This window comes from Protomyctophum parallelum, assembly GCF_964188405.1.
Source record: "Protomyctophum parallelum genome assembly, chromosome: 11".
NCBI classification, from domain to species: domain Eukaryota; kingdom Metazoa; phylum Chordata; class Actinopteri; order Myctophiformes; family Myctophidae; genus Protomyctophum; species Protomyctophum parallelum.
The window spans coordinates 6,781,857-6,794,005 of NC_139707.1; the positions used below are offsets into that span (position 1 = coordinate 6,781,857).

The following is a 12,149-nucleotide window of genomic DNA, read 5'->3' on the forward strand; positions in this document are numbered from 1 at the left end:
GCAAATTAAGTTAGGCTTTTATAATTACCAGGTGCTACGCCGTGCAGATTTCTGCAATGGGTATCATCATTACCTGATGTTTTCTGAGGCTGATTTGAAAACGGTCAAGTGGCATTTCTTCCTCAGCCTATAGTGGGAATAGGCATGCACGGTTTGGGAGCCGTGGATATGCACGGCTTGGGATATCCTATGAGGAGGAGGATTCTAAAAACGACTTATAAATCCTAAAGCCTTGTTTATACTTCACTGTGCAACGGTCCTATGCTGGAAAAGAGCAGATATGCAAACTCACAGCACATCTCATTCAAGACACTGAACTTGCAGATCTGCCATTTTTGCCATCCAAATGCATTATATGGTTAAATGGGCCCTAAGAGATGCAGAAACTAACTAGAAAAAGTGCCCTTCTGGGCACAGGTCTCAACCAGGAGGATAGGAGAGATGTTTGGCAAAATGTTTAGGAGTAATTTAAACATTGTTTGTGTACGTGTATGTGTGTTTGTATGTGTGTGTGTGTGTGTGTGTGTGTGTGTGTGTGTGTGTGTGTGTGTGTGTGTGTGTGTGTGTGTGTGTGTGTGTGTGTGTGTGTGTGTGTGTGTGTGTGTGTGTGTGTGTGTGTGTGTGTGTGTGTGTGTGTATGTGACGCAACTTGGCCTGTTGTAGCGCCACCTGATTTGAAAACTGTCAAGTGGCATTTCTTCCTCAGCCTATATATTGGGAAGCCGTGGATATGCACGGCTTGGGATACACTGCCATGTATTCCTTCTCAGAATGCATTTCTTTCATGTGGATTTCAAGGGATTCGATTTCCCAAAAGTTGCGTAACTGATCTGACAGTGCCCAACGTTCCTCTCCGACGCTGATGTGCATCACTTGCAATGTCCACAACTTCAGTTATGATATTTAGCGTGGTGACTTCTCCTTGCACCAGCCATCCAAATACACTTTCCAGTGCAACTAGTCCTTCATTCAGTCTCTCCAGTTTTCCTGCATGTGACCATTTTCCAATATTGGTCTCCGCCAATTTAGGACTCCTAATTCCACTGCATCCATCCCTATGATGGGTACAATCTGCATTCCTTTTGCTTCCAAGTCCCTCCTTATCTTTCCGTTTGGCGCTTTAATCATAGAAGAGCTCAACTTGGGTGGTTCCAATAAATGGACATCAATGCTTTGATTGATTGATTGATTGATTGAAATATTTATTAACAGTTTGTAGAATTTACAGTACATTTTAAGCACAAACTCAATACAAAGACTGTCAACTGTGAGTGGACGACCCAATTAAGCATTACACTTGTTTACAACAGGGTCCACATTGTTCAATTCATCAAAACATTTAAAGACATACAAACATTTAGAGACATACAAATAGACATTTCTATGTAGCTAAATTCATCATATGGGAAGCAAAAAAGGGAAAAGATACAATATACAGTGAGGGAAAGTGGGGTGGGGGGGGTGGGGGGGATTCAGATTTTACAGAGGCCAGTTTCGAATTGCAGCCATCCGTAGGTGCCCTTTGAGAGCGGTTTTGAAGGAGTCAAGGGATTCACATGTCTTAATGACTGTTGGTAGGGCGTTCCACATTTTGGTGGCATAGGAGCGAAAAGAATTTAGTCCCTTGTTTGTGCCGAATCTGGGTTGTACATGGTTTGTTGCACTCCCTCTGATTGTTCTTAATATTTCTCAAACGATCGAGCCTTCACTTTCCTGCAGGTAAATCTCTGGGGTGTTTTCTGTTTTGGAACCAAACACATACATGCATATTCAACGTTTCTTTACCTATAACTGGCAGGTTAAGTGCATGCTCTGGAAATATCCTCTTTAATGAAACTGCGGGTGTTACCCCCATCTAATAGGCACCTGGCTACTTGGCTTTGCGTTGGTGCATCTATCCAAATGGTAGCTGTCTGCAGTAATACTGTACTATTATAGTACAGTATTACTGCAGACAGCTGAATGAGATGTGCTGTGAGTTTGCATATCTGCTATTTTCCAGCATAGCATAGGACCGTCGCACAGTGAAGTATAAACAAGGCTTTAGGATTTATAAGTCGTTTTTAGAATCCTCCTCCTCATGAGCATATCCACGGATATCCCAAGCCAGGCTATGGAAGTAAAAACATGACATTGTGGACATTATGAACATTACTACTCGAAACACCACAAGGGCTTTTCTTTTCGCAGATAAGTAAGCCTGGGACCGAGGCTACCACAAGGGGGAGTAGCAGAGCTCATATTGTCCAGCATCCACTTTAGAGACAAGACAAGGCATATTTATTAAAGTCCGCCCTACTGTATCCGGTCATTTCCCACGCATACACATAATACGAGTCATAGACTGTTTCCGTATCCGTCGTAGACCGGATATGTAAACTACAAGTATATATACTCAAAGGTAAATATACTAGTCTAAAAGCTAAACCAGGAAGACAGCAGAGACAGAAGTGTCGACTGTCGTTTCAAGAAGTGACGGCGTTTTTCTCGCTGCGAAATCATCGAAAAAACACACCTGACAGCAGTCCGGGAAAGGTCAGCTTGAAGCCCTACAAACAAGTACTTTAGTTTGTTATTATATGTCATTCATGTTAAAGTCTTTAGCTGTGGTGTCATTTACCGGGTGGTTGACTTGTAACTTGTTTGTGGCTGATCGATACTTAATTTGTGCGAGACATGTGAGATTGTCTTCCAGTGAGACAGACTGACTGACTGACTGACTGACTGACTGATTAACTGATTAACTGACTGACTGATTAACTGCTTTATCAAATGTATTGGTTTTTCATTAACTGTGTTAATTGGGCGTGCCAGCCAGGTGACAACGCATACAATGGGACTTTGTCTTTATCTTTACAAATAATGTCATGTGATGTCATGATATATCAGTGTCCCATAAGTTGTATTAAATTACCAGGAAATGACTCCTGTATTTTTCCTTCCCAGCACTATCACCTGCACTTTGCATTCCATAGTGGGGAGGTCCAGGCTGCTCTGTGTGCACATTCATATATGCCTTTACATTGTCTTCTACTCTACACAAGCTATATACACAAGCCTGCTGTGTGTGACTGTGTGTGTGTGTGTGTGTGTGTGTGTGTGTGTGTGTGTGTGTGTGTTGTCAGCATGGTGGCTCCTCTGTTTGAGAAGTGCTCCATTGTGTTGGAGCTGAAGACCTTGCCTCATAAGGAGAAGAAGAGGCTGGCGTTGACCCTCACAGAGCATGGAGGAAGCATCTGCTATGTGGTCAACAAACAGGTGAGACGCCAGAGACGGACACACAGATCATTGCGAATGCACTGAGCCACTTACTATGACAGCAGGGGCTGAGTGTCTGTGTGTGTGTGTGTCACGCTGTGTGGTGTCACGCTGTTACACCACCGGCCCGCCACCAGAGGGCGCAGCTGTGGCACGCACGCACACACACACACACACACACACACACACACACACACAGGGCGCAGCTGTAGCACACACACACACAACCACACACACACGAGCTGCGTTCGCTTCACGCGTTTGCGCGTCTTACTTGTAGGCTAGGTTAGTTAGTTAGTTAGTTACACCACCAGCGCTTCCCCAACAATATGGATCACCAGAGCTTTTTTTTGTGGGTTGCGGCCCCATTTTGTATGGATTGCAAATATATATATGTATTTTTTTTTTAAAACATTTTCAATATAAATATATATGTACAATATATGATACAAGATTATTTTTGTAAATGCGCCTTTTCGCTATTGTTGAAATAGTGCTTAAGGCGAGACACCCCAGGTGAATAGGGAAAAAAAGTTAAATAATAAATTAAATGATAATAGCTATCACAATGAAACTTCTCCAGTTTATTACTTATATAAAAAATAACATTTTTTGTATTACAAGTTTTCTGAAATTATATGTTTAAATATGCAAATTAGGCATTATATGCGCTAATTTGCATACATTTCGGGACGATAAATCTGAAGATCGGATAAAGCCAGGTTCAAAATTATCATTTCATTTTGTTGACACATTAGAGACAAAGAAAATTACATGGGATTTTTGATATCTCTAATTATCACTCCACAAATCAGAAAATAGTGTCAACAGGCATAAAAAAAACCATTTTCGGCATGTTTTTAGGTATAAAATGTGATGTAAATCAGGCTGTGAATGATATATCAACAAATCCATGTGTAAATGTCTGCGGAATATAGTTATGAATGAGACTGGAACGTTTGGTGTATGTGAGTTCAACTGAAGTGGAGATTCTTTGTCCCAGGTATGAGGAAAACTTATTTTGAGAAAACGGCCTTTAAAGATTTGTATTGTAAAATTCCAAAACGTTTTATTTGAAGCCACTATTTGGAGACAAATATCTCATCCAAACCTTGGCAACAACATATAAAGGCATATATCATTGGAAAGGTCTGGACCTCGAGCTGACTGTGGTCTGATCCAAATATGGTCACTTCCTTTGTACCAACAACCAATCATGAAAATAGAGATGGTGGATTTTCACCCAGAAAAACGAGCTGTCATTGGCTAAAATAAACTATCAAAATAAACATCTAAATCTGTATTTTTAATGTGTATTTTGCTTTAGTTAGGAAGCAAAATAGCAAAAAAATAATAAAAAAATCATGATTTCACCTGTAGTGTCTCACCTTAACCCTTGGCCTACAATTCACGGAAAAAACGGAATTAATCGAAAAATCTAAACCTCCCGTTAACGGAGAAAACGGAATGACAATCAATATCAGTTATCGCGGGGTCAAAAGAGCAAAAATTAATATTTTTTCGCTAATATCACTAATGTTGGATGTAATTTACCAAAAAACGGCCGAAATCCGCGTGATCGTGCGCTATCGTGCACGCGCGCCGTCTCTATGTGCGTCGCTGTAAAAAATGTGATATTTTGCGATCTTTTGGGGTTGATTTGAGGTTAATTTGACTTAGTTATGAAAAATATAGCATTAGCTTAGCAATCCGGACCAGCCAAGCTATTGACTAGGGTCAAAATACTACAGGATGTTGTTGATCGTTCAACCGGAAGTGACTTAGGAAGATCCGTCTATTTTAGCCAAAATCAGCATGATGGTGCTTTCCCGCCATCTGGTGGCGAATCGAGAGAATACATTTGCAATGAATGAAGAAAAAAAAAACATCTCTTCAATCCACCAGATCTTTCTTGTATGTTAAAACGATGAATTAAAAATATGCCAATTTGTTACCCAAACAAAAAAATTGGGACGGGCATTCCAAGGGTTAAGTGGTTAATTCATAATGTATAGAGGGTGTGCATGTGATATCATCATCAAACCAGGAAGTTAAGCAGGAACTACTGCACTACTGAGTGCCATTTTTTTTTTTTCTGGCCTTGACAGCTCATACATCCAAACGTCCATATTGGACGTCCAAACGTACAATATGATTGCATTAAACGATGTTAAACAACATTAAACTCACTTTGCCATTCAGGGTATGCATGCGCATACCCTCTATTTCTTGTGAGTTTGGGTCCTGGGGAGACTCCAAGGTCGAAACATTTGCAGTTGCATTTCAATTTTAAATAAATAAAGGCTGTTCCTCATTTATTTACTCCTGAGTTTGTCTGTTTAATTTTTGTTTCCCGTTTGATACGTGACCAACGTTTACACTATTTACTATAGTCCCCTTTTTACCTCCTGTGAGCACCTGGTTATTATTATTATTATTATTATTATTATTTTATCTCACTATATACTTACTCATTTGTATATATGGAACATAACCTACTGTGAAGCTGTTCACACAAAGTTCACCTAACTATGCTACTACAGGGAAAACATGCACATGTACATTATGATACTCTTTTTACTCTTATGTTTGCTGTGTTTGCTGCTATATTATAATAAATTATATATTTGCTGCTGCATTGTCTGAAGGAAGCCAAACAAAAATATACAATTTACAATTTACAATTTAGGCATTTAGCAGACGCTCTTAATCCAGAGCGACTTACATTTAGGCAGAACAAAAGCATGGGAATACATCACATAAAAGCATTTATCATGAAACATGCGTAAGCTAAGAAGGTAACAGCGGAATATCTATATGACTATACATACTCAACTATACATACACTATACATAATAAACTATACATATTCACTACTATGCTATACATATGTACTATGGCGTGCTATGACTATATACAATACAATTATAGTGCTGTCTACATAACATGCTATAAGTCTGTGTCAAATGCTATCTAAGCCAACATAAATGCTATCGAAGGGGTTAGGGTAAGTGCTATGGGCCATGATGGAGTCTGAAAAGGTGGGTTTTCAGGCTACGGCGGAAGATTGGGAGTGATGCTGCAGTTCTGACTGCAATGGGAAGTGCATTCCACAGTTTTGGAGCCAGAAGGGAGAAGAGTTTGGGACGTGTGGAGCGTTGTCCCGGCGTTTTTAGTGAGGGCACTTCCAGTTTCCCTGCGTTGGCTGATCTGAGTGCGCGGGAGGGTTTGTAGGGTTCAATCATACTTGTAAGATATGGGGGAGCCATACCTTTGGTTGCTTTGAATGCCAGCATCAGAGTTTTGTATTCTGTGCGGGCAGCGACCGGGAGCCAGTGGAGGGAGCGGAGCAGGGGGGAGACATGTGAGAATTTTGGCTGGTTGAAGACCAAGCGAGCTGCTGCATTTTGGATCAGCTGGAGAGGCTTAAGTGCACATGCTGGTAGGCCAGTAAGGAGGGAGTTACAATAGTCGAGTTTTGACAAGACTGTTGTCTGGATTAGGAGCTGGGCTGATTCCTGGGTGAGGAACGGTCTAATTCGTCGTATGTTATAGAGTGTGAACCTACATGATCGAGTGACAGCTGTGATGTGAGCTTTGAACGAGAGCTGACTGTCCAGGACAACACCAAGATTCCTGGCTGTTGGGACAGACGTTACCAGGGCGTTGTCTACGGAAATAGTTAGCTCCCGCATAGGGCAGGACTTAGCTGGGAAGAAGAGAAGCTCAGTCTTGTCTGGGTTCAGCTTGAGGTGGTTGGAGGACATCCACTGTGAGATGTCAGCCAGGCATGCAGTGATGCGCTCTTCCACCTGAGTGGCAGAGGGGGGGAAGGATAGGAACAGTTGTGTGTCATCGGCGTAGCAGTGATAGGATATATTGTGAGCAGAGATGATAGTGCCAAGGGATTTAGTGTACAGTGAGAAAAGGAGGGGACCAAGTACAGATCCCTGTGGGACCCCAGTTTGGAGGGTTCGGGGGGATGATAGCAGACCTTTCCAGGAAACCTGGTAGGTCCGATCGGTGAGGTAGGAGGAGAACCACTTTAGTGCCGTTCCACCGATGCCTAGCTCCGCTAGGGTGTCTAGGAGCAGCTGGTGGTTCACTGTGTCAAATGCTGCTGATAGGTCTAGGAGAATCAGTACTGCAGAGTGGGAAGCAGCTTGGGCAGCATGTAGTGCTTCTGTGACTGCCAGCAGGGCAGTTTCTGTGGAGTGGGCCTTCTTGAATCCGGACTGGTTGGGATCCAGCAGGTTGTTCTGTGAGAGATGGAGAGAGAGCTGGTTGGAGACGACACGTTCAATGGTTTTAGAAATAAATGAAAGGAGTGATACCGGTCTGTAGTTCTTGACATCTGAGGGGTCAAGGGTTGGTTTTTTGAGGAGTGGTGTTACTCTGGCTGACTTGAGGGCAGATGGGACTTGAGGGCAGATGGGACGTATAAAATAGTATTACTCTTATGTATCTGTTCTGTACACAAGATGTAACAATAAAGTACTACCTTGAACCTTGAACCTCACTCACTCTCTGGCCTCCACAGTGCTCTCTGGTGGTGGCCAGCAGCGTGTCCAGCCTGAGCTCCAACAGGCTGCGGAGCATTCAGAAGCACCACACACCAGTGGTGGCTGTGGACTATGTTTACAGCTGTGTGGAGAGGGGAGCGCTCCTGCCCGTTGGCCCGCACCAACTGGACACCAGTCCAGCCTCACAGCCAGGTATGTCACATTTACACTGTCCCAGCCATTATGGCCAGACCTCATCAAACACTGTACATTCAAGACCCAGCCCGCTGCCACCCTTAGATGTTGATCGGACCTCATCAAACCCTGTAACCCTCAAGACACGCTCCATATATGGCCAGTACATAATTCATTCCATATGTTGATCTGACCCCCCCCATGCCAAAGCGCCAGTGCTCGCCCAGCAGTCTGCCGTCACCCAGGCGGATGCGTGCACGCTTCTCGCCCTCAGGGCGTCTTAAGGCTCATTCATAGTCTGGATTTTCGGTGGTGAGGTGACCACCAAATCCAGACTATGAATGAGCCTTTACTGGTACTAATGATGCTGCTGTTCTGTGTGTTTTAGTATCGTATATGACAACAAGCAAACAGGGCTCTGAGATGACCAACCCTGTCGACGTCGTCAGTCAGACGGCAAAGGCAGGCCATCAGCGGGAAACTGCTAACGTTGTGGACCAGCACAGGTGTGTATTGTTTTGTTTGGTGTAGCTGTCATACCTAGCGACACATTTAAGAGTTGTGGTTTCCGAAGGCCTATCTTGTTGTTTTATTGATTACCAAATTGTTTTGACCAATATCTTTGACCAAAAAGTCTTAAAGTTTCTGTATTTGACAACATTCAACTTCTACTGTGGGTTTTAGAAATATTTAACCAATGAAACATTAACAAGAGCTTGTGAGTGACTAAAATAGTAACTACATTCGATCCAATGGAACACGTTTATAGAAAAATAACGTTCTTGGACATGAAAGGTTTCCACTCGACATCGATGAATAATGTGCTGTGATGATATTCGATAAGCAAACCTCTTTCTCTTCCTTTTATGTCTGTATGTTTTCATTGTGAAGCACGTTGAGCTCCCATGCATGCGTAAAATGTACTCGACAAAGAAAGTTCAACTTGACTTCTTCAATCCTTGTCCATGTGTACACTTTGTCATGAAACAAAAGGTGCATTGCCACAAAAGGATGAGTGCAAACTGCAAAGCTAAGGAAATTAATATATGTCTGATGTTATAACCTTGTCATCTAAACGTTCCTGTTTGCAGGGGGGATACGGAAAATCTAAGTGATGTCCCAACCTTCCCATCTGAGTTCCAAGTGGCCAAATATTCCATATTAGAAAAGGTGAAGCATCTAGTTAATTAGCTTCGGCTTTGCTTGGCCTGTCACAGTTATATAGTGCCTGAGGCCCTCATTTATCAATCGAGTGTAAAATCTGCCACAGATTCGAGTGCAGGTTTCGTAGTACACCCACGTCGCCACGGCATTTATAAAGTGATCGCAAACAGCTGATCCTTCCTTAATTTCGTTCCGACGTTAATAAATGTGGCGGCTGAAATATATCTGGCACGCCCTATGTAATCAAGCCTCGCCCTCGTTTTTGAGACATGAACACATGCAATACGATCCTTGGTTTCCGTGGTTACAGGGAAAAACTGTTTCTCTCGCTTGCCTTGCGGCTCCCTTTCTCATACATACACACACACACACACACACACACACACACACACACACACACACACACACACACACACACACACACACACACACACACAGACAGACAGACGCAACTTGCAACTTGTTGTATCTTAAATAAATAAACCTGCATGAATTAAATAAAGCTGTCTGTTTCTCCTCTCGCTTCGCTTCCCTTGCTGCCCGCCTCACCCCCCGCACGCACGCACGCACATAGCGCAATTTTCAAGCAACTTTCACTGTGTGTTGTTATAGTTGGTATATTAAATTATTAAAGTATTTTTAATTTAATATACAACAAGATATATTAGTGAACGAAAACCTGAACCATGAATTAAATAACAAATAGGCACACACACGCGGCACGCCTCTGTTTTGCATAGGCGCTCCTCTTGTCCTGTCTGTCTGTCTCTCTCTATCACTGTGGTCCGTCCGTGACCATGCACGTTCCGTTCGACAGTCTATTTAGATTGCCTCGCAGTCGCTAGTCGCTGCAGGGCTGTCAACTGTCAATTATATTAATGTGCAGCCAAAATATATGGTACTGGTGGTGGTGGGCTGACTCATGGCATGGTTAGCCGATGCGGTTCCCCTGCACGGCACATTGGCATTCCAGTGACGCGTCGGGTTTATTAAACGAGGAGGAGATTGCATATACCGTAACTCCAGAAAGACATTGGCCTGCTGTAGATTTGGCTACAGTATATAGGCTACCCATGCATGTTGGGAATCTCTGCAGCTGCATTGCACTATAGGCTACTTTCCAACATCATGGAAATATTCCAGCACTGACAGCCCAAACCTCGCATGTATGCGCTCATGCAAAACACTGTTTAAATGGCTTAAATCAAGCGCGATTTTAATTGTAAAGTTGGAAAGCTCCTACAAATTTCATATGACACAAAGACACATCTTGTAGGTCTATTCCTTTTTTATTTTCTTTTTTTCTTTTTTTTTTTTTACATGTAGCCCATATACATACAGTTTTATATTAACATTTTAGGAGTGAATACATATGTTTCGATGCCTTTGGCAGCCGGTCAGACAATGCTGCTCTGCCTACGACAGAAAAACAGGTGAGGACAAAGCGTACGCCAGCTCCCGAGCAGACGTGAGTTTTGAACGTTGTCAAGTTCAATTTCAAGCTTTGCCGGAAATGGTAAATGTCGGAAATGTCGGTAATTTCGGCGTGCACCCATATTTTGGCGTACGCACGGTTGATAAATGAGGGCCTATGTATTGGCCTCAGGGTGAAGCTTCTGTGAGTTCCAACAGGGTATATACTAGTGCATGGTTGGGGATCAAAGTACCTGCTGAATTAATTTTGTTTTATAAACCTGGGAGCTGGTGAACCGGGTGTCGGGTGTTACTGTATAAATCAGGGTGCATGACCAATTCAATGGTGTGTGTGTGTGTGTGTGTAAATACAACACAAGCATCATATAATGTAATGATCATATCATATAGTAATAATCTGAAACTGTGGTTATATAACCATAACATCTGCGAACATATCACGTATGACAGAACATCCTATTGTTCTGTAAATAGAACAATAGGATGTTCTCTCATACTTGATATGGAGCAAGATGTTACTGGGAAGTATAACCTGGATATGCATTGCTGACAGGAGGCTGAGGACATGTGGGCCGTAGTGGAGCTGCAGAGTGCCTCAGGAGAAGAGGGCCGGCGCTACTGTGTGGTCCTCCAAGGATCCAAGGTGAGAGGCTTATGTCTCATACCAGCTCAGTGACCTTGTGGTTAGAGTGCCCGCCCTGAAACTGGGAGGTCGGGGTTCAATCCCCGGTCGGGTCATACCAAAGACTCTAAAAGTGGGACCCAGTGCCTCTCTGCTTGGCACTCAGCATCAAGGGTTGGATTGGGGGTAAGTCCCTGCGACATACTAGCGTCATGTCCAGGGGGTGTACTTGTACATCAAGCTGTCTCACACTACAGAAACAGGAGATAGGCTCCTGCCCCTATGGGCCTCATGGCTACAGAATCAGGAGATAGGCTCCTGCCCTATGGGCCTCATGGCTACAGAATCAGGAGATAGGCTCCTGCCCTATGGGCCTCATGGCTACAGAATCAGGAGATAGGCTCCTGCCCTATGGGCCTCATGGCTACAGAATCAGGAGATAGGCTACTGCCCTATGGGCCTCATGGCTACAGAATCAGGAGATAGGCTCCTGCCCTATGGCGGCTATGGGCCTCATGGCTCGGTCAAGCTCACTTACTTTACATTATTCTCATAGTCCGGCAGCTGGGGGCGTGGAGTGGGAAATTTGGTATATCGTTTTTTTTTATCCTAAAATATTGATTTATATATATATATATATATATATATACTGTATATACATTGATGAATCCACCTGCGACCGGCTGTCGGTATTGAGAAATTTCTTTTATATGGGGTTATATGTGACCAATGACCATACCATTAACACTTTCCCCTCCAAAAGACGTAGCCTACGTTAATTGTCGGCAAGCGACAAGCGCCAAAACACAGTGACAGTAGGTTACGTTAATTCAGTTGTATAAAATCTTTTGATCCGATCTAGTGGAAAGGGTACTCATATTAGCTTCGGATGGCTGTTGTTAGCCATAAGACTGGACTGCGCCATCTTGATTGCGCATGCACACAAGTCGCTTTAGACGTGGCTATGGTCAATT

The 12,149-nt window shown here is 43.1% G+C and overlaps 1 protein-coding gene across 1 annotated transcript in view; it reads left to right on the forward strand.

The window, feature by feature from the left end:
• The first annotated feature begins 2,459 nt into the window (after positions 1 to 2,459).
• parp4 (poly (ADP-ribose) polymerase family, member 4) overlaps positions 2,460 to 12,149 on the forward strand; it is a 57,009-nt gene continuing 47,319 nt past the window's right edge. The window contains exons 1-6 of the mRNA XM_083776113.1: positions 2,460 to 2,559; positions 3,126 to 3,258; positions 7,799 to 7,973; positions 8,344 to 8,461; positions 9,047 to 9,125; positions 11,107 to 11,196. Coding sequence (XP_083632239.1) covers positions 3,127 to 3,258; positions 7,799 to 7,973; positions 8,344 to 8,461; positions 9,047 to 9,125; positions 11,107 to 11,196 — 594 coding nt within the window. The 5' untranslated portion in view covers positions 2,460 to 2,559; position 3,126. The remainder of the gene's footprint in view (positions 2,560 to 3,125; positions 3,259 to 7,798; positions 7,974 to 8,343; positions 8,462 to 9,046; positions 9,126 to 11,106; positions 11,197 to 12,149) is intronic.